At 40.9% G+C, this 22,640-nt stretch overlaps 1 protein-coding gene across 1 annotated transcript in view; it reads left to right on the top strand.

Moving 5' to 3' along the window:
- Positions 1–20,042: 20,042 nt before the first annotated feature.
- lrrtm4l1 (leucine rich repeat transmembrane neuronal 4 like 1) overlaps positions 20,043–22,640 on the top strand; it is a 224,007-nt gene continuing 221,409 nt past the window's right edge. Inside the window, exons 1-2 of the mRNA XM_020923960.1 lie at positions 20,043–20,052; positions 20,725–22,355. Of these exons, the coding sequence (XP_020779619.1) occupies positions 20,043–20,052; positions 20,725–22,355 (1,641 nt within the window). The remainder of the gene's footprint in view (positions 20,053–20,724; positions 22,356–22,640) is intronic.

Here is a 22,640-nt window from a genome sequence, read left to right as displayed (position 1 = left end):
AGCTCTATTTAAAATGTGATTGTGGGCCAAGTTTAGTGGCGCATTTAGAGTCAAAGTAAATACAAAAAGCTGCAGGTTGCAAATAATGATGCAATTCATATTTTACTAAAAGTCCCTCGATGGACTGGTGCCAATTTGCTGTTTGTGCAGAATAATGTTCCCACACTGAACACCGTGATCAGAAACTTTGTGTATAATTTATGAAGCACCTTGAGGACTCACAAAATGAAATTATAAATGCTTGGATAATGCCTGAGCAGAGCCGCGTCAGGTCCAACTCTGGAGAAACTCTGGAGCTACTGGAGGGACTGTAATATGCTTATTGCGTTTCTTTTGTCTGTTTTTTAAATGTTCTATATGGACCTTGATTTATATTTTTCCATTGGTATGAAAGGCACCCACCCACACTATGATCAGGGATGGACAATATATTAGTGCTGAAAGTGAGGTTTGATCTCCCTGATTCTTTTAAAATTTTGAAATTGGTCTGAGGTAGAAGAAAATCACCAGTTTTTTCATCTCTGCTCGCCCACGTGTCATTCTCAGTTTGTCCTTGTGATATTTTTAAATTGTTTGACCAAATAACCTCAGTGGAATAAAGATGATTTTTTTTCTTCTTTTTTTTCCTCTCTCAATGTCGTAGCCACAGTAACAGACATTCTGCACTTTTATTTTTTTTTATTCTGCTAAATACCACAATTAGTCAGAATTTCATAAGCAGCTCTGTCGTCTATTTAGATTTCACAATATGCTGCTATTTTATGACTTTTGTTTACCTTGGGAAAAGTGTTTCACATTCTAGTCTAAAATAATACAACTAGAAAACACACTTTCTAAACTGCACCGGAGTTTCCAATTAGGGTTTTTTTGGCACTGGAGCTCCCTCTGCTGCCAGCAACTGGAATGAACAATGGGATTTTTACCTATGATGCAACAATCCAGGCGAAATGCAAAAACAAAACCAAAAAAAAATGTCTTTGAGTGCTCAGATAATACGACTAATTAGCAGGACTAATAGATAACTGAAACAAGAGGGAATAAAGCAAAAAGCTCAACAATTCAATTTTGCAAAATATGTGGCACTGTACGTGATTTTTACTTTTAAAAACAGAACTAGGCCCGGTGTGAATTATTTTCATTGTGGATGCAGTGTTTGTCCACACTAATCCGATGGAAAACGGCTTCAGAGATGGAACGATCTGGTGCCACAAATTAATTTATGTACGGATCTGATCTGGCACCGTGTGGACGCCTGAAAACTCTGATACGCTGATGTAGTTCTACGCAAAGTAATTCACTGCCAAAACGCTAAGAGGCTAGAATATATGTCCATTCATATAAACGGTCTATGCGTATGATCGTATGTATAATCTCTGAAAAGTTGAACACGAACCATCTCAAATATGACAGAAGCACAGAACAGACTCACCATCAGCAGAACATTCCTCTGTCACAGAAAGAACACACATAATCCACTGAGCTGTGTCCTTTAATCTAACAGAAGCTGAACCGCATCAGTGCACAATAATGATCTGTTTTTTGAGTGCTTACTTTATGTAAATTAGTCATGTGGTTTTAAGTTTCGTTTCTGTAAATCATAAACGAAATGTGCTCAAAGCTGTGTGGATAGGGAAGTCTTGTGGACACAGAAACGAGTCAGTCCTTACTCTGAGCCGCCATGCTCGTCTTAAAATCCAGTGTTACGCGAAGTAACAACTGAACCTGGTCATCGGTCCACGACGTCGGTATACACTTGCCATCTCCCTTGGCTCAAAATCAGCTACTGCAACTTCAGACTTCCTTGTTTTCACCGCTCACGTGACATTGGGACATCAGTGACTAGCATTTCAGGCGGTTTTGCGTTTCTGTGTGCACAGGGAACGCTTTGATTGCGGACAGAGAAAGACGTGTGGACGCAGATTGTTTCCGATGCGCTGATATGGTGATACGCAGATCCGTTTTAGTGTAAACGAGGTCCTAGTGTGCAGATTTCCAAAGTTATTCTTCATTTACCTTATGCCTTTCAAGTATCGTAATTATTCACAGTTATATAATCATATTTCACAACTTTCAGAGCTCAGAGTGGAGTTTGCCATCACAGTAATACTAAAAACAGCCAGCACACTTCCTGATTGTCAGACAGCTTATTTCTTTGGACGTATCCAATGCCTCTTCTGTCAGCCTAAATGAACTAAAATGATCTTTGAACCGTAGCTTCAAAGGTGGTGGCATTATCTAACAAAACAGATCATCACCAGCGAGTTATAAAAGCCCCTGCCCTTCCTCTTAAACGATCACATAAAATTCTTCAATATTCTGACCGCGGCCTATTGGTGTGATGGTTTGGAACGGGCACAGTGCATGCTAAATGGAGATGTAATTGAAAATGCCATAGTTATTTATGGTAATGATAGGCTGGCCTGTGGTGTTCAGACGTCTGCTCTCAGGATGATTGTGCACCTGCGGCTCAGCTCTGTCCCCAGCTCGGCTCACACACTCCTGCTGTCTGCGGGAGCTCCAACTGCCTGCTGGGACAGCCGCTATGGCGAAGGCTGCTGATACCGGCGTGCAGCAAACAATAATGTAATAACGGCCAATAATGTAATAAATTTGGTTAATTTTAAATGTAATAAGCCCATAACGTAATAACCCACCAATAATGTCATAACTTGAGTGGCGTGTATAGAACCGCTCTAGCCTGATTCATCAGCCGGTTTCACTTTATAGAAACCGTCTGACCTCACAGTGTTAGGATTCGTTCAGTTGATGGTAGACAGGTACTTTTTTTTATTTAACCAATTGCTGCTATTTGGTCATGACGTATGTATTGTGCCACTAACAGGGCAAACTGGTATATTAAGCTTTTCCCAAATCCTGCAAGAAGAAGGGAAATAACATCTTTCCGCTTGATAAAATTCACCAAACATTCTCTTTGTTCCGGCTTTAAATCCTCGATCTCGGGAATCGTTGCCAACATAGAATATATGGCTCTTTGCTGATGGTCTGGTACCCGAACTCACACTTCTGGATTTTTTGTGAATTGTCTAGTGTATTCCGATTTCTGACCTAGTAGCTGGAGAGAAATGAAATTGATCGGTGGCATTATGACTACATTCACACTGCAGCCTGAAGTGACCCAAATCCAATTTTTTGGCTTCTATGTGACCTGTATCTGATCTTTTAATGACAGTCTGAACGACACAGATCCGATTTTTTCAAATGCGACCCAGTCCACTTTGATATGTGCTCCTAAAACTGATACATATCCGATCTTTTGACACGCGACTTCAGTCTGAACGGCCAAGGTGCATTCATCCGACCTACACGTTATCAATAAGCGACAAATGTACACAAACGTTCTTCTTGTCATCCAAAAATTGTTAATGAACTCCATGTCACTGAAGTGAAGCACATCGCTATCCCACCACTCTTGGCTACATCTCCACATCCACACGTTCCTTTCAACAGATGTTGCTGCCACTGTCCCACAAAACGCCAGGGCCAAAAACCTCGTCCTTCTCAATCTCCTCCTTAAAACAAGTAAGTTGTACATGTTCTGGCTTTGGCATGAGAGGAATTTTAAAAACGTGCTCGCATACATGTTTGGACAACTTCTGTAAACACAGAGCACGTTCACTGCGGTTGACGTCGTCGTGTCCTCCAGTGCGCATGCGGGACACTGTTGGGTTGTTTAATGTTCACATTGGAGACACATACAAGTTGCATTTAATTGAAATGTGAACGACCTCGCAAAAACATTGTATTTCACAAAAAAAATCCGAATTGAGCATTAAGCCCTGCAGTCTGAACGTAGCCTATGTTGCGCCAGCCTGGCTAGAATCCTTCAGTTGTCCAGGTAGAATCCACGGCAAAGGAGAAATTGTATTTGTCAACTGCACAAAAGTTATTTAGGTTGAAAACATGTCGCAGCTCATCCAAGCTTTCGTTCTGGTCAGATTGTTGTAGAAACTGCCTTATATCTGCCTGAAGGAGGAACTAACTACACTGAAACTTCTCTGAAACTAACACACCTACTTGTTTACAGTTTCTGTTTGTTGACTAGGCCTATTCATCTGCACTGTGTGTGGGGTCATATTAGCGTAATCATTCAGGGCCATAATGGAGCTTTCACACCTCTGGGCCTGACCTGACTATCCCTATTGTTTTAGCCAGGTCAGGCCCAGAGGAGTGAAAGCTCCATTATGGTCCTTTATGACCAAATAAACTTTTGTCCAGTTGACAAATTGAATTTCTTCTTTTGCCATGGATTCTACCTGGACGACTGAGGGATTGTACACAGATTTTTGTCCTCAATATCTCATTTATTCTTGTGGATTTTCTTGTAGTACGTTTATTTTTTGCTCTTGTACTGTTACAAAATTGAGTATCCTTAGTCTACTATCACTACAGCGAGTACACCAAAACCAAATGTCGGATAGTAGAAAAGAAAAAAAAAAGATATTGGGACAACACTCTGCAAATTTGTTGACCGTTCAGCTTGTCGACTACGTCTGATCCTAAGCGGGGCTGGGCCTGGTGAGTACTTGGATGGGAGAGCTGAGTCGTGTTTCATGTTTCCAGTCACGGCTCTGGGTCCAGAAGGCAGGGCTCTGCTATGTGAGACACTGACGCCACCAAAATAATACAAATGTTTTCTAATCAAATCTAATATTATACATGTAATTATGAGGCCAGTCTCAGCAATTCACAAAAATATGTTTAGTAATGCCAACTTTGTGTTGCTGTGAGGCCTGTCAGGAAAACTAACATAACACAAAACTACTTTATTCATTTCACTTCTCCTCTACACGGCATTTTAGCGTCTCTTTATGTAATGCACTGGGTCTTTCTCATGTTATATAGATTATGCACTGGAACTATACTAGCATATTTTAGGTCTTTTTACATCAGTAGTGTGCATCCATAAACAGGAAACAGCTGCTGCTTGTGCGTTTGCTTTGTTTTTCAAAGCATATCGGCTCACCACGGGAAATACGCTGATTTATCACAAGATCAAGTCAGCCTTTGGTGGGAAATTAGAATTTTCAGTTTATATCTGCTTTTAGACATCTTGTTTTTCTCCTGACTCTTGTCCAATTATTTTGTTTGGTCGCTAAAGACGCCTGGAGCTTACCGCACCAGCCCCAGACCCCCAGAGCTGGTGCCGTGCGAGGTCTGCTTCAGACTCACGGCACAGTTCAAACAGTGACTATCAGCTCCAAAGCAAACCAACAGAGACAGGACTGGAGCTTATCACCAGTGTGGAGTGAGTGAATAATCGACTGTAAAGCACTTTGGGTGGCTTGAAAGGCACTAGATAAACCTAGGGTGACAATATTTCCATTTGTGGGGCCTCGACATTGAGCTACAGTCGTCCCTCGCTATATCGCGGTTCACCTGTCGCATTCTCGCCGTTTCGTGTTTTTTTTGTTTTGTTTGTTTTACACACGGGTGGGTCAGGACTAAACCAGGACTAATCTTGGACTTAAGAGAGAGAACGCCGAGCAGTTTGTCCACAAAGTGCGATCGGGCCATTGCCGCATTTACCTTCATGAGGTGCGGAGCTCTCCATCTGTACTTTCTCCTGTGGTCACCTCCGAGCCCGTCCTGACAAGAGATTCCTGTTTCAGTTCTGTTTTAGTCCTGGTTCAGTACTGTTTTAGTCCTAGTTTAGTCCTGCTTTAGTCCTTCTCTTCACTTCTGGAATCAGTCCTAGGTTAGTCCTGGTTTAGTCTTGGTTCAGTCTGTGGCGTAGGCAGCGCAAAAGTTTGATATAATCTCGGGTTAACGGGCGGGTGCGGTGTTGTACTGGGGGTCTCCAAAAATGGAGCCGTGCAGGACTTTGCACTGTAGGCTCCATTACGGAATAAATGAATATTCAGTTCATAACATAAAGAAGGAGGAAAATAACATAAGGACGACAGTGGCAAAAAGTTTTAAGAAGGATGCAAAAAGGGTTGCACCTCTTCTGTCTGAGAAAAGTGTATAAAGTGTGTGGTGAGGGGATTTACAGACTTAAAACAGACATAATAATTGTAAAATATAAAGTTGACTACTTCGTGGATTTCACCTATCGCGGGTTATTTTTTAGAACGTAACCCCCGCGATAAACGAGGGACACTGTCCTCTCACCTCACAACCTGTGCACATGCCCACTTGTCCCGACCGGGATGGAAAACAGAGAATTTCTTGTACAAGTCATCGTTAAATGCGCATTTGCGTTTCGGCATGTTGCAGGCTGACGGACTGTTTGTGTCTGCTCGCTCCTTCTGAGTCACAGACGCTACGGGAGAGACGCTCAGTTTAATGCCCCCAGTGAAAGGTAATGAAAACCCAGACATTTCCATCACTTAAAAAAAAAAAAAAAACAGGACAGCACGCAAAATACAGACATATCCGGGGAAAAACGGACGTTTGGTCACCCTACATAAACCCAACACATTATTATTATTATTAAAGAGGTCGACGGATAGCAGTTCTGGGTGTTATACTGTTGGTTTATATGATCTTTTTTATATATTTGACGTAATTGTTGATATGCCTGCTATTTCAGACACATGCATTTATATAGTTTTCTTTATATGCATTATTTATCCTAATGTATTAGAAGTATAGGCATTAGCATTAGCCTTTGTATTTGCTTTATTTGATGTAAAAATATTCTGTCACTCTGACACTTAGACAAACACTCTCTGTTTATTGTTTTGAAACTCCATTTAGAGAGAGCAGCCAGTGCATAAATTGCTGTTTCATTAAGTGGATGTAAGATACTTCAAAAGGAGCCTTCATTTTAGGGCACACTCAACATTTAACTAGCTGTTAATTTGCATATTTGTAAGTCGTTAATTCTCGGTTAATTAGTGATAATTTGGTCCTTAATTTCTTATTCTGCATAACATTTAACATTTAACAACATTTTCCGTTTAGTAAGCTGCTTATTACTGCTCATTAGTTTGTTGGCATTTTGTTACTCAAACAATGATGTTAAAAACCTGTTTTAATGTTGTTTCCTCATCATGAACAGACCTGAAGTTGTGTTTTGTTTCTTTCACACATGTTTAACACCAGAGTCCTGCATCCATTTTTGGAGACCTGCACCCCCGTAGTTCTGCACCGCACCCACCCGTTCACCCATGATTATATCAAAGTTAAACCCGCACCCTCCTGGACCCGTTAACATTCCACCCGTTAAATGATAAATCACACACAAATTAAAAGCATTCTGACTGAAGCGTTCATCAGAATACAAATTGAAAAGGTACAACTTCAAGAATTACAATCACGAAATGAAATGAAAATGTTAAGCATTCTTCAGTACAAATACGAATTCACAGACGCGACTCGACATCATCACTTCACAGGTTTTATTTACTGAGCAGAAGAAACATTGTGGACTTTTGTGTTGCATACGCCACGGAACCAGGACTAACCAAGGACTAACCTAGGACTGCTTCCAGGACTGAACCAGGACTCACTGTCGGGATGGGCTCAGAGGTGCACCCGTGTAGACCGTTGGGTGACCGCAGGCAAAAGAAGCACAGCTGTCGCCTGATCGCACTGTGCGGACATCTGCTCCATGGGCTCGAGGTTCTCTCTCTCTAAAGTCCAAGATTAGTCCTGGTTTAGACCTGGTTTAAACCTGGTTTAGTCCTGGTTTAGACCTGGTTTAGACCTGGTTTACTCCTGGTTTAGACCTGGTTTATACCTGGTTTACTCCTGGTTTAGACCTGGTTTAGACCTGGTTTACTCCTGGTTTAGACCTGGTTTAGACCTGGTTTAGACCTGGTTTAGACCTGGTTTAGTCCTGGTTTTAGACCTGGTTTAGTCCTGGTTTAGACCTGGTTTAGACCTGGTTTAGTCCTGGTTTAGACCTGGTTTAGACCTGATTTAGACCTGGTTTAGTCCTGGTTTAGACCTGGTTTAGTCCTGGTTTAGACCTGGTTTAGACCTGATTTAGACCTGGTTTAGTCCTGGTTTAGACCTGGTTTAGACCTGGTTTAGACCTTGGTTTAGACCTGGTTTAGACCTGGTTTAGTCCTGGTTTAGGCCTGGTTTAGACCTGGTTTAGACCTGGTTTAGACCTGGTTTAGTCCTGGTTTAGTCCTGGTTTAGTTCTGGTTTAGACCTGGTTTAGTCCTGGTTTAGACCTGGTTTTAGACCTGGTTTAGACCTGGTTTAGTCCTGGTTTAGTCCTGGTTTAGTTCTGGTTTAGTCCTGGTTTAGTCCTGGTTTAGTCCTGGTTTAGTTCTGGTTTAGTCCTGGTGTAGTCCTGGTTCCATGGCGTGTGCAGCGCAAAAGTCCAGCATCTCGATCAGTGTTTCTTCTGTGTAGTAAATAATGCCTGTGAAGTGAAGACAGTAAAGTCGCAAAATTCCAGAACGTTAAAACCCGCCCGTTTCAGCGACTTTTGCCCTAACCCATCAGGTACCCATGTGCACCTGCCTCTGTTTAACACCCAAACCCTGCATACTGTATTTAGGCTGAGTTCTCTCAAGCAGAAAACACTGTTCCACTTTGTCATGTGATAATACAGGAAGTGCATCACTGTGTTTTTAAACTCCATACACCTTCAGTTCAATCATATGGATCATTTTAGCCTGTATCTGTATCTGTTTGGGGGAGTAATGGATTACATGTACTGGGATTACGTGATCAGAGTACAAATTATGAGTAACTATATTCAGTTACAGTTACTGTTTCAATGAGTGGTAATTGGATTACAGTTACTTTGTTGAAATAAATGGATTACAGGACTAAATCAGGATTAAAACCAGGACTAAACTAGGACTAAAACCAGGACTAAACTAGGACTAAAACCAGAACTAAACTAGGACCAAAACCAGGACTAAATCAGGACTAAAACCAGGATTAAAACCAGGACTAAACCAGGACAAAATCAGGAGTAATACCAGGACTAAACTAGGACTAAAATCAAGACAAAACCAGGAGTAACCCAGAACTAAACCAGGACTAAAACCAGGACTGAACCAGGACTAAAACCAGGACTAAAGCAGAACTAAATGGACTAAAATCAGGACTAAACTAGGACTAAAACCAGGACTAAACCAGGACTAAAACCAGGACTGAACCAGGACTAAAACCAGGACTAATCCAGGACTGAACCAGGACTAAAACCAGGACTAAACCAGGACTAAACCAGAACTAAACGGACTAAAACCAGGATTAAACCAGGACTAAACTAGGACTAAAACTAGGACTAAAACCAGGACTAAAACCAGGACTAAACTAGGACTAAAACAAGGACTAAACCAGGACTAACCTAGGACTAAAACTAGAACTAAACCAGGACTAAATCCAGGACTAAACTAGGACTGAAACCAGGTCTAAACCAGGTCCAGACAATATGACACCTAACAGTAGGTGGACATAATTTAAAGCAGCAGTGATCTCATGTAATATTTTTTATACTGTTAAATAAAGACTGGGATTTTCATCGTCTTTTAACAGACAAAACATCTTATATTAAGATTTCCTCATCTTTGCTTCTCTACAACAAACAACTGTATGGAAACTTGGGCTCAACAGACAATTTGAAGAGAACAAACAAGAATTTTCAGGATGTGGTCGCTACATTCATGTAGTTTTAAAAAGCATGACAATATCAAGTAATCCAAAGTATTCAGATTACGCTACTCACTTTAAGTAAATTGGTGGATTACGTTACAAACTACATTTTGGAATATGTAATCTGTAATCTGTAGGGGAATGCATTTTAAAAGTCACCTTCCCAACACTGTCTGTACATTACTAAAGGTAAAACTTAGCTGTTAACTTAAAAATTTTTGCTTCATGACATCACAAGGTGGAACAGTGCATTTTGAGCATTGGAGATGTAAACAGACTAATAATAAGTTGCCTAACCTTACATTTATTTTTTTTTAAATTAAAAAACAAAGCACAGCGGGTATGTTTTGATGAGATAACACCGTTCTAACTTGGCTGAAAGCTCACAGGAGTCAATTTTGCAGAATATTGAACCTTTAACCTTTATTTACATGAAATATTGACAAAATTAGACTGAAGCATGATTACCAGGAAGCACTTTTTTGCCCAGTCAGCCAACCACAACCCACCAGCTTTGGCTTTCAACCAATCATCATGCCAGAAAAGCAGAAAACGCACTGTAAAAGCACTTTGATTATCCAAGGCTCTATCTAAATCCAATCTTTATTTAAGTCTCTCTTTGCTTAAATTATAGTTGTGATTAATGCGAAACACCAATAACTTCTCTATTAAACTGCTGGCAGCAATGTGTACACTTACACATATCAGTAATGAAATCCGCTCGGTGGCAAACTATTAAATTACTTTCAACTTTAATATTAAACCCAAGGAAGTTACTTTATGGAAGGTGTCAACAAAAAGATAGTCAACACAAACAAACAAGGTTAAATCACTTAATAGCGTAGTACCAAAGTGACGCTACTAGTCTTTTAGCTTTGGTAATAGGATGGAACAGCATTAAAAAAGTAACTACATGGTAAGTACACAGCAAAGAAAAAGTTTGTTGCTCTACTTTATTTCATGGTTTTTCGATTGATCTTTACTCCAATCCAATAAAAAGACTGTAAATGACAATGACAGTTTAGCTTTTAAAGATTCAGTATGAAAAAAATGGATTCTTGTGAGCTTTAAGCCATATTAGAATGTCGTTACCTCTGCAAAAACACACTTGGAGTTGTGTTTTGTTTAAATCACACATGTTTGAGTAATCTATCTACATCTCCAAAGCTCAAAATGCTCTGTTCCACCAAGTTAACAGCTCCCTTTGACCTTTTATTGAGTTGAAATTGGCAATTACAGGTCTGAAATTATCCAAATGATTCTAGTGAAGGTGTATGGAGTTTAAAAACACAGTGGAGCATAACATCACAAGGTGTTTTCTGTTTGAGAGAAGAACTACTCCTAAATATGCAGCATTTGTGTGTATGTAACTGCAATCTGTGTTTAAAACAGACCTGGAGTTATGTTTGTTTCATTCACATGTTTAACACACACCCTCCATATTTAGGCTGAGTTCTTCTTTCAGACACTGTTCCTCCTTGTTATGTCATGTGATGTTACAGATGTTAAACTCCATTCACCACTAGAGTCATTCTGATGATTTCAGCTCTGTGTTGATGTAAATATATTGTGTTTGACTTATGGCATTTGTCTTGATGTTGCTGATGAATTGTATTTTAGAGGCTAATTATACTGATGAATCTGGTAAATGTATATTTTAGAGCGTTCTCCCCAGCTTTCAGTTTCCAGTCTCTACTAACCAAAAGGTAAAAGTTAGGTTTTAACGTGAAAACTACCGCTTCATGACATCACAAGGTGGAACAGAGCACTTTGAGCTTTGGAGATGTAGACAAACCCTAATAATAAGAGGCTACCCAAACATGAAACAAAACACAACACCAGGTCTGTTTTTGAGGAGGTCACAACATAATGTGGCTTAAAGCTGACAAGAATCAATTTTGTGTAATATAGGACGTTAAACCATAAGAGCACAGGCTACATACTGTTCCTTTAAGTCAGGGGTCATCAAACTAAGGCCCGTGGGCCAACTACAACCTGCCACGCTCCTTTGACCGGCACCCCAGCCCCTCTGCCCCCCACCACTTGAACTGGCCCTATGAGGCAATCCTCAAAAGTTATCATGGCCTATTTTTTTTTATTTTTTTATTACTTTTTGGCAAATAATAACACATCTGGGTCCGGTCAAGTGGTAACGGAGGGAAACAGGGGCAGATTTTTTACATTCAAATGTCTCTTATTCAGAAACTAAAGGAACTATTGAAATAAGTAAAGTATCAGAATGTAGGAAAGAGTTACACTCCAACAGGGTCAAGTTAAACCTGTGATATTCTTTCAAGTTGTTGACAAAACATTTTAAAACTCATGCCGGTAAAGGAGGGAATGAAATATGCAGCACTTTTTGGGCAATAAATCCAAACAGTGATAACTCTTGGTTCTCACTTCCATATCCTTAACAAACTGGTTTGAATATTTGCTTCATATAGTTTTCTACCATATGGTACAAGATTAGGTTGAAAAACCTCTTACTTTTTGAGTCATGAGATTTTTTATTAGGAAAGGTCATGGTAACGGAGGGAAAAGTAACGGAGGGAAAATTGTGCAAACAAGTAGAAGGTGCATGATTTTACATAATTTGTCAGCTTTTTTCTTCCAAAAAACTTTAAAATGAAAGGAAACTATTTGTATAAAATATTTTTGAAATGATTTTTGAAAAATCATGTACCTTCATCAACAGTTCAAAGATGGAATAACACAAGATATGATGAAATACATCCATTTATTTACATGATTTTCAGGTCTTTGAAATTTGGGAAATAATTTTTGTTCCATGTTTCATACATGGTCTGTTTAAAACATATGGAACTTTAGAACCAAAAATGGTACAGAAAAAACGTCAATAGTTTCATAAACTAGAGTACATATGTATCTGTTCAATACATTTTTATATCAGATGCATTAACTTGAATTTTTGGCCTTGCTGTTTACTTCTGCTTGACTGGGCCCATCTGCATCTTGTATTTTGTTGATTTTTTTTTTCAATTAAAAATGATATTTATATCAAGTATTTTTATTTCAATAATTATACGATGTAGTTACATTTGCTGCCAAAATTGTCACCAAATTTTCGTCATCTGACAAGCTCGAGATCAAACAGTGACAGTCAGCGCACGCACAGAGTTCTGTAGTGCAGTTAAGGACACCAAAATGCCTCATGTTAAAGTACGAAAAGTTGTCAGAAAGCGCTGAATTTTCAAAAAACAGTGGACGACCGATTATTTTTTTGTTCAGTGTAGTTCAGTGTAGTTTTGTGCAATTTGTCTGATATGTTAAAAAAAAAAAAGTGTGGCAGTTTTCAAAGAATATAATCTGTGTCATCACTACGAAACCCGCCACAAAGAGTATGTTAGCTTGCAAGGGTAAACGAGAGAAGATAAGATGAAAGGCGGACTGGCTGCTCAACATCATGTATTTCTTCGTCGGCCTGCCTGACCCCGGCCCCCCATCACAGTCAGGAGCGGTAATGTGGTCCCCGGAGTAAAAACGTTTGGTGACCCCTGCTTTAAATAACTTGAATGAGGCTTTACGTTCACATACTATTACCCCCGTCTTTACTCAAGTGAAAAGATAGCTTTGTTCAGAAATCTACATTTTTAACTACTGGGTCCTACTACAAAAGAAACAATTAATCTTCTCCGCAATTGACAGAAGATCTACTATAATACGAGTAGTCCTTGTGTAACGCTAATTGCAGGAACACCAATCTTGAGATATCTATTTCACTTTATTCAACTGCTCAGACTTTACTCATTTCACTGACTCATGCTACCTTTTGTAACCGATCTTGTCACGGAGATGTTTGCAGCACTCGAGTTCACGATTTTGTTAATTAGTGTAGACAGTCGAGGTGGACTTAATGAGCTGATCATTCTCACAGCTGCCGGGCACACGGACGGAGGACAGTCGGGCTGAGTAAGTGTTATGACGATGGAGAAAAGTCATGACTAAGCACAGCAAAGCAAAACACAAACAGCATACGGAGAGCCTGACTGGATCCAATCTGACAACTCGTTTTCATTTCTTTCTCTTGTACATTTACACTACGAATCAACACTTTGGACACGCCGTTTCATTCAGTGTTTTACAGAATATGATACAAAAGACATCAAATATATGAAGTAACATGTATGGAATTATGTAGTAAAATAATTATAGCTCAGTTGGTAGGGCGTTTGTCCACTGATCTGAAGTTCAGCAGTTTGAATCCTGCTCTCGACATAAACATCATTGCTTGACATGTTGGCAGTGTGATTCCAGCTCCAACAGGTGAATGCTGTCATTCTGTCCTTGGGCAAGACACTTAAAGACACCAGTGTGTACACTGAGTTGTTCCTTGATGTAAACTGTTTTGAGTGCCTTGAAGGTGGAAATATATATGGCTATATAAAAATGTTTTGTTTTTTTGTTTTTTTTGACATAGCAAAGGGTGGTTAATTTGAGAATTTGGTTCCAAAATTGTAAGATAAGATAAGATAAGATAAACTTTCTACAGTAAAAAAAAAAAAAAAAAAAAAAAGATAACATAAACTTTATTGTAGGGTTGTCCCGATCCAATCATGTGATCGAAAATCAGCGCCAATCATGTGACTGTGGACTCGATCCGGACTTGGACGTTATGTACCGATCAGGTATCGGATAAATAATATACATATATAACACACAGGACACACAGAGTACAACAGTTTTTCTGAGGCGTGGGATTTGCTCAGGGCCGTCCTGTCAGCGCGACTGTCTGTTCCAGCGCCTGCTCTACTAGAGGTGCACTTACGCTGGGACTTTTGGGCCATGTCGTGCTCTGTTGCTGTGGTACCTGTGGTTCTGTGGCCCGTGTTCACACCTGCGTGGCAGATGGCGTCATCGCACGGCGCTGTTTGTTGCAAACAAAACAAACAGCTCTGTTGTGCTGTGGAGCTGGTGCTATTGGCAGTGGGGGTCCATCCAGCGGCATGGAGTGTTTATTGAGCAGTGGGACCGATGTTGCAGTGTGCGCTCCGCTGTGTGTTGGTGGAGGTGGTGGCGGTGCAGGGAGTCTGGGCGGCTGGGGGAGAGAGGCTGTGGGGCTTCTGTCATCTTGTTTTTATTTGGTAAGATTTTGTCTTATTTGGATTTCATAGACGAGCCTAAATGTTTCAAATGTAAAGCACGTGCCTCCATAGTAATGTGAGTTCGAGTCTGAGTGATCTGGTATTCTGTTTGTTTCTGTGAATCAAGATCGTTCAGAATAACTCAAATCAAAGGACTCGGACTTGGGGGCAAAAAATGTGATCGGGACATTCCTACTTTATTGTCTCAAAAGGAAAATTTGTCTTGGACTCACTGCCCACAGCTTAAAAACACTCACACGTACAGCACAGTCAGACAAGAGTCGCAAGATACATGTGTCCAGTGTTAATGTCCATTGTCCAGTTGTGCACTGCACAACAATAAAGTGTCCAAGTTATTGCACCAGCCCTATTGCACAGTTATTGAATAAAATGACTTAAGTGCACCTTTGTTGTGCGGATTTGTTCAAAAGTGCAACAGAAGTGAGCACAACAGTATATATCTGTTACTCTTAAAGTGTAGTAGTAGTTATTTAATTAGTGCTTACTTTTCCCCCTTGCTATGTAATTCCTTACATCTTACTTCATATATTTGATGTCTTCTGTCTATATATATCAAATGTATAAAGTAGTGAATAAATTAATGAAATAAAAGATGGTGTGTCCAAATTTGACTGGGTATATCTGCAAATATGTCTTGTCTTACAGATATCTGCATATATAACATAGATATGAAAAGTTTCTGTGAAAAGTACACTAAAGTTTCTAATCAGACTTTTTGTTTTGGGAGTCAGTAAGTGGCTGCCCAATCACATTCTCTTTTTGCAGTGACCTCCAGTTAGCAGCACATTGTTTGCTTGAGTGGCCAGCTTAATCTGTGTTTCACTTTTGATAGAGTTTGAAAGAAAGAGAAAGAAGGTTAAATAATAAATAATGGGATTGTTATTCAAAGAGGAGCAGTTTGTTTGTTACCGAAATTGTCTCCCAGAATTCAGATGGGCCGCTCATTGTCCGTCTGTATCACAACAAACATGGCTGCTCATGAAGAAAATAGAGAGGAATGAATATCACAAGAGACTGGAAAACACTGCAGATTTGTGCAGAATTAATGAGCAAAGTACTAGATTTTTGTTAAAAATCATAGATGACCAATGAGCAGCTTTGTTTCATATGCATCACTGAAATAAACAAATTGGATTGCACTGCGGTGGTAGGTGAAATGGCCAAAAAAAATTTAAATTACATCACAATCTCAATTTTATCATTATTATGTTATTAGGTTATTTTTACAGACCAAGAGTTTGTTTTCATACCTAACAGTTTGGACTGCTCACTAGCGCTCTTCCTCAGAGTGGTCACGTGATGTTGCTGTGACGTGTCGGTCAGCTGATTTAAACAGGTTTTGTTGCTGTCTTCCTACCGCTGGAGGCAGGATGACAGCGCCATCTGCAGTCCCACTTCCTCAGGACAGTATCCCAGGTGTGTGAAAGTAAAAAAGCCCCCTCCATATTTCAATTGGAAGAGGCAATCGAAATATGGAAACGTGCCCACGGGACTATAAACCGGGACAAGGGGCTTTTTTACTGGGATAGTGTCCTGAGGAAGTCGGACTATGGAGCTGTCATCCATAATCAACTCTTGAAAACAAACTCTTGGTCTGTAAAAAAGAACCTAATAAGACCAAATGAATCTCATTGGAGTATCAGTATCAGTATATCGACTTGAAAAATTAAACAGTCTTCTGCTTGTCCCAGATCTCCTATCACGATTGGTTAGCCCCACCTGTCACTCACTCACAGTGCATTGCTGAGGTCAACCAATAGGAGAAGTGGGTGGGGGCAAAGAGCTACATTCAATAATAAATTAGTGAGTCACAATATGATGATTTTTAGGGATGCTGGTGTCTGATATTGGCGCCGATACTGAAATAGTTGCTGGATCGTATATTGCATTGTTTCCCAAAGGCTGGGTCGCGACTCTTAGGTGGGTTGCAAGAGATTTTTTTTTTTTTTGGGTCACCTTAATGTAGGTCTGCAATATGTATGTACAGATCCATGCACCCCCGCTCCTCACGTCTTCTTCGTGCACCTCGCTCCTCACTTTTTCTCCCTGTCCCCCGCTCCTCACTTCTTCTTCGTGCACCCCCATTCTTCACTTCTTCTCCGTGCACCTTGCTCCTCACTTCTTCTCTGTGCACCTTGCTTCTTACTTCTTCTCCATGCACCTTGCTCCTCACTTCTTCTCCGTGCACCTTGCTCCTCACTTCTTCTCCGTGCACCTTGCTCCTTACTTCTTCTTCGTGTACCTCGCTTCTCACTTCTTCTCCATACACCCCGCTTCTTTGTGCACCTCGCTCCTCACTTCTTCTTCGTGCACCTCACTCCTAATTTTTTTTCCATGTGCACCTCGCTCCTCACTTCTTTTCCGTACACCCCAATCCTTACTTCTTCTTCGTACACCCCGCTTCTTTGTGCACCTCGCTCCTCACTTCTTCTTCATGCACCTCGCTCCTCACTTTTTTCCCATGCACCCCTGCTCCTCACTTCTTCTCCGTGCACCCCGCTCCTCACTTCTTCTCCGTGCACCCCACTTCTTCTCCGTGCACCCCACTCCTCACTTCTTCTTTCTTTGTGCACCTCGCTCCTCACTTCTTCTTCGCACACCCCTACTCCTCACTTTTTGCCTAATCAGTTTCTGTGATAAACACTGATTACTGTTTTTCCTTGTTCAAAACTTGAGGACCGTATTTTTCAGACTATAAACCACACTTAAAATCCCTTCATTTTCTGAAAAATCAACAGTGAGCCTCACAATCTGGTGCATTTTATGTATTAATTGTGGTTGTGCTTACTGACCTCAAACCCATTTTCACATATAATCCACTGAATTATGTCCTTTAGTCCAACAGAAGCTGACCACATCAGTGCACAAGGAGCGAGCTGTTTATGCAAATTAGTCACGTGGTTTTAAGTTTCGTATCTGTAAAATGAAAACAAATGTGCGCTAAGCTGCTAATGTCTATTGATTTGGAGCGCAAAGATATGTGACTTTTTATCCTAGTATAAAAATCGATGTAATAAGACATAAACTGGTTAGAACTGGCTAAGAAAATGTCATAATGTTTGAACTTTTATCTATACAAAGTTGTTCGGCTACATAACACATCTGGATCAGTTTTGTCTTATTAGATTTCTGTTTAAAGAAAATAAATGCTGTTTTCAGTCTCTGCATTGATATCGATTGTTGCCGGAAATCAGCAGATACTTAAAGCTGTAGTATCGAAACTGAAAAGGCTGAAAAAGGAATGAGGTCACGGTTTGACTTTTATCACCTTATTGCCCGGCGCTATTGCACGGTCATGTTTGGTTCTGGCTCGAGGCGCGACGGAGGGCGTGGGGACCAGGCTGATATCCCTCTGTATAAAAAATACAGAGATATCACTGTTGACCTGTAAGGCAATAAAACTAATCTTACAAGTAGAACTCTCACCTAGCCTGGCCTCAGATGCCAGGGAGAGACCTCAGATAGCTTCTGAGAGCACATTTGCTGTCTGTATAAACCCACTCCCATGCCACCTCTCTTTCCCACTCAGGAGTGATTAAGGCTTTAATCCAGGCTTATTGTGGCTTTGTGAATGATCTTTGGGCTCTTTCCAAATGATTATGCAGGATATTTTCATAATTTGAGCTGTGAAAGAACAAGAGCTATTCAATATTGTGAATGGTAGAAAAGGGTTGATACTTTTGGCTATTAAGCGAAGGAGCTGGGTACTTGGAGGTACTTTGGCTTGACTTCTAACCTGAAAGTAGTTTGATCCCTGTTACCAAGATTGGGTGCTGGTGCTGTCGGTGGAGTGTCTCTCGCTGATGGAAATTCACAGTCAAAAGTTATTAGAAAGCTCGGAATAAATGTGCTCGGTGCCTGCAGTGTTGCGGTGTGTTTTTCTTATTTAAGTTGACGGCTGTCAGTTGATTGAGATATGTAGCTGTTCATTACTCACCGCTGACACCCAAACAGTAGATGCAGTAAGAAACAAATTAGTTGGCTTTCAAATTTTAGAGACGTATTTGGCAATGTATAATATCTCAATCTCAGATATCTCAAAACTATAACGTATCTCTTTGTATCTGTCCCAGACGATACTCATAAGACTATACCTGCGAGCGAGTTGATGTAAAAACAACTATTTATGTGGAGAAAAGTGCTACAAATGTGACAATGTATTCAAATAAAAACAGATTAAATTTTCTGCCTTTTTGCATATAAATACCAGGAAATACTAGCCTGATTCACTTGATTTCACTTTGTAGAAACCGTCTGAGTTCACAGCATTAGAATTCATTCATTCGACAGTAGGCGGGTACTTTTTTTATTTAACCAATCGCTGCTATTTGGTCATGACGTATGTAATGGGGCTGACTGGTATATTAAACCCGTAGAAAGAAAGGCAATAACGTCTTTCCCCTTGATAAAATTCTCCCTACATTCTCTTTGTTCCAACTTTAAATACTCAATCTCGGGAATCGTTGACAACACAGAATGTTTGGCTCTTCGCTGATTGTTTGGTGCCCGAACTCCCACTTCCGGGGTTTTTGTGAACCGTCTAGTGCACGGGTGTCAAACATAAGGCCCGGCGGCCGGATCCAGCCCTCCAAGACCTTTAATCTGGCCCTCGGCTGATTTTCTACTATTTAAATTATATTTTCTTTTACAATATTGGTAATTTTCTGCGCCGCTTAACATAGCACAAATGAAGACTTGTCTCTTTCCAAACTCGTTTTGACTGTTGACTGTGACACCCTCATCAGAAAAATGTCAAAAATGAGAAAAGTGGAGCTGAGTGCAGAATTTTCCAAGAAAAACTGACTTATTCCTATTTACATACAAGTTAATGTTAAAACATTGTGTTGAAATTGCATTTTTCTTAAAGTTTCAGGTTGTTCATATTATTATAATATTTTGTAAAAGAAAGAGTTCATCAATTAAAAAAGATTTCTGTAATAGATTTGCGCTTCTCTGCACAAATATATGAACTTATTGCTATTTTTGGGGTTTATATGCCATGAGTTTTCTGATCCGGCCCCTTTGGGATCAAAGTAGGTTGGATACGGCCCCCGGACCAAAATGAGTTTGACACCACTGGTCTAGTGTATTCAGATTCCTGACCGAGTCGCTGGAGAGAAATGAAATTGAGCGAAGGCACTAGGTCTTACCGTCTTCAGCTAACTCACTCTTTCCACTCCTTTCTGCTGTTGTCCCATATAAATCCATAACAGTATTTTCTGATCTATGTTTTAAGTTGTGTTTTGTTTCATTCACACATGTTTAACACACAAACCCAGCATATTTAGGCTGAGTTCTTGTCTCAGAACAGAAAACACTCTGCTCCACCTTGTGATGTCATTTGGTAATACAGATACTACTGTAACACTGTGGTTTTAAACTTCATACACCTTCACTAGAATCATTTGGATTAATTCAGCCCTGAAATAGGCCATCTCTACGGAACTAAAGCTGTTAATTTGAGAACTACCACTACATGACATCAGAAGGTGGAACCGATTATTTTGAGCTTTGGAGATGTAGACAGACTAATAATAAATGATTAATCAAACATGTGTGATTTTGTGTTATATAGGCCCTTTAATCAACTAAGGCAAATTTTGTTCTTGCCCTAGAATCGTCCAAATATTGTCAGTGGGATAATACAAAAAACATGACAAGAAACATTCATTTTTATCAATTCCACCCACAACATTCGAGTATTCTGACATAAAATTGTAAAATTCTCTTCATACACCACACAGTTTTTTTTTTTTTTTTTTTTCAATGCTTTCTTCAGCTTTCATATTTCACCTTGAGTTCTTCTTTGAATTCCATTAAAAACATAACCACAACAATCGTCTAGCATGCCCCTCCAGACGCTAACTCCCATCCATAATTCATCACTCGGAGTTAACATCTATATTTTAAATGCCACATACCAGCGAGCATCTGTCGTCGCCTTATGCTTCAGGAAATACAAATACATTACAAACAACCGCATTGACAAACTTTATCTTTTCTTCTCTTCCCTTAGGTCCGCTGATGTGTGACGGGCGGCTGGCTCACCTGCTCCTCCCTCTCCTTCTGCTCCTGAGGGCCCCGCTCCTCCACAGCTTCGGAGAGCGCACATGCCCCAACAACTGCCGATGCGAGGGGAAAACCGTGCACTGCGATTCCTCTAGTTTGCTGGAAGTCCCCGAAAACATAACTGTGGGGTGCCAAGGACTTTCTTTGCGCTACAACGAGCTGCATACTTTGCTGCCCTACCAGTTCGCGCATCTCGGTCAACTTCTTTGGATTTACTTGGATCACAATCAGATATCCGCCGTGGACAGTAGAGCGTTCCAAGGAGTTCGCAGGTTAAAGGAGCTCATCCTTAGCTCCAACCGGATCACGTCTTTACACAATTCCACTTTCCACGGGATTCCCAATCTTCGCAGTTTGGACCTGTCCTACAACAAGCTGGAGGTGCTTCAGCCGGGGCAGTTTCACGGTCTGAGAAAGTTGCAAAATCTTCATCTTAGATCGAATGGCCTCTCTAACATTCCCATCCGTGCTTTTTTGGAATGTCGAAGTTTGGAATTTTTGGATTTAGGCTACAATCGGATCAAGGCGCTCACCCGAACCACGTTTTTGGGTCTTCAGAAGCTCATGGAATTGCATTTGGAGCATAACCAATTCTCGCGGATCAACTTTTTTCTGTTCCCTCGACTAGCCAATTTGAGATCTCTTTACCTGCAATGGAATCGTATCAGAGTGGTCAACCAAGGTCTTCCGTGGACTTGGTATACCCTTCAAAAGTTGGATCTTTCTGGTAATGAAATCCAAACGTTAGACCCGGCTGTTTTCCATTGCTTACCCAATCTCCAAGTTCTCAATTTGGAATCCAACAAGCTCTCCAATGTCTCCCAGGAAGCTGTTTCGGCTTGGATTTCCCTGACTTCGATCAGTCTTGCAGGCAACATCTGGGATTGCGGGCCTGGCATTTGCCCCTTGGTCGGTTGGCTGAGAAATTTCCGCGGAACTAAAGACACCACTATGATCTGCAGCAGTCCCAAGTATCTCCAAGGGGAAAAGATCATGGAAGCTACCAGGAACCACGGCATCTGCGAGGAGACCGATTACATTTTGACGGAAACTCCCTCCCCGATGTCGGAACTCATTTCGGAAGCGACTGCCGAACCGACCTTCGCGCCTACGAGTGGTTTTCCGCCGATGGCACCTACCGACGTGTATGACCCTTTACCGCCTTACAGGCCTAGACCCATCCCCAACCCAACTGTCCCTGGACACATGAGCAAGAACCCTAGAGACTCAATGCCCCGTGCGAGATCGACCTTACCACCGCCTCCGGAATACGAACACATGACTCTGCACAAGGTGGTAGTTGGCAGCGTGGCACTGTTCTTCACCATGTCTCTCATTTTGACAATAGTCTATGTCGCCTGGAGGAGGTACCCGGGGGCCACCAGGCTGCTCCAGGAGAGGTCCGTAGTGGGTCGGAAGCGGCGCAAAAAGAGTCCAGAACCGGAGCAGAACCTCAGCTCCCAGTTGCAAGAGTATTACATGAGCTACAACCCCGCGGCCAGTCCGGAAGCGCTGGAAGTGCTTGGGAACGGCACGGGATCCTGCACTTGCACGCTGTCCAGATCCAGGGAGTGTGAGGTATGACCCGTCGCATCCCCCTCAAAAAAAGTTAAATCTGAAAAATGACAATGCAAAGATTCGACAAAGAGGTAATTGTTTTATGAAAGTAATGTGATGTCTTTGTGACTGAGCTTTGGGTGCTTTCCAAGTGATTATGCAGGATATTTTCATAATTTCCGCTGTGAAAGAACAAGAGCTATTCAACATTGTGAATGTAAGAACAGGGTTGATACTTTTGGCTATTAAGCAAAGCAGCTGGGTACTTGTAGGTACTTTGGCTTGTCTTCTAACCTGAAAGTAGTT

This window comes from Boleophthalmus pectinirostris, unplaced genomic scaffold, assembly GCF_026225935.1.
Source record: "Boleophthalmus pectinirostris isolate CB_2022bp ecotype Guang Dong unplaced genomic scaffold, ASM2622593v1 HiC_scaffold_18, whole genome shotgun sequence".
NCBI lineage: Eukaryota > Metazoa > Chordata > Actinopteri > Gobiiformes > Gobiidae > Boleophthalmus > Boleophthalmus pectinirostris.
This window is presented reverse-complemented; position numbering and strand designations above follow the sequence as displayed.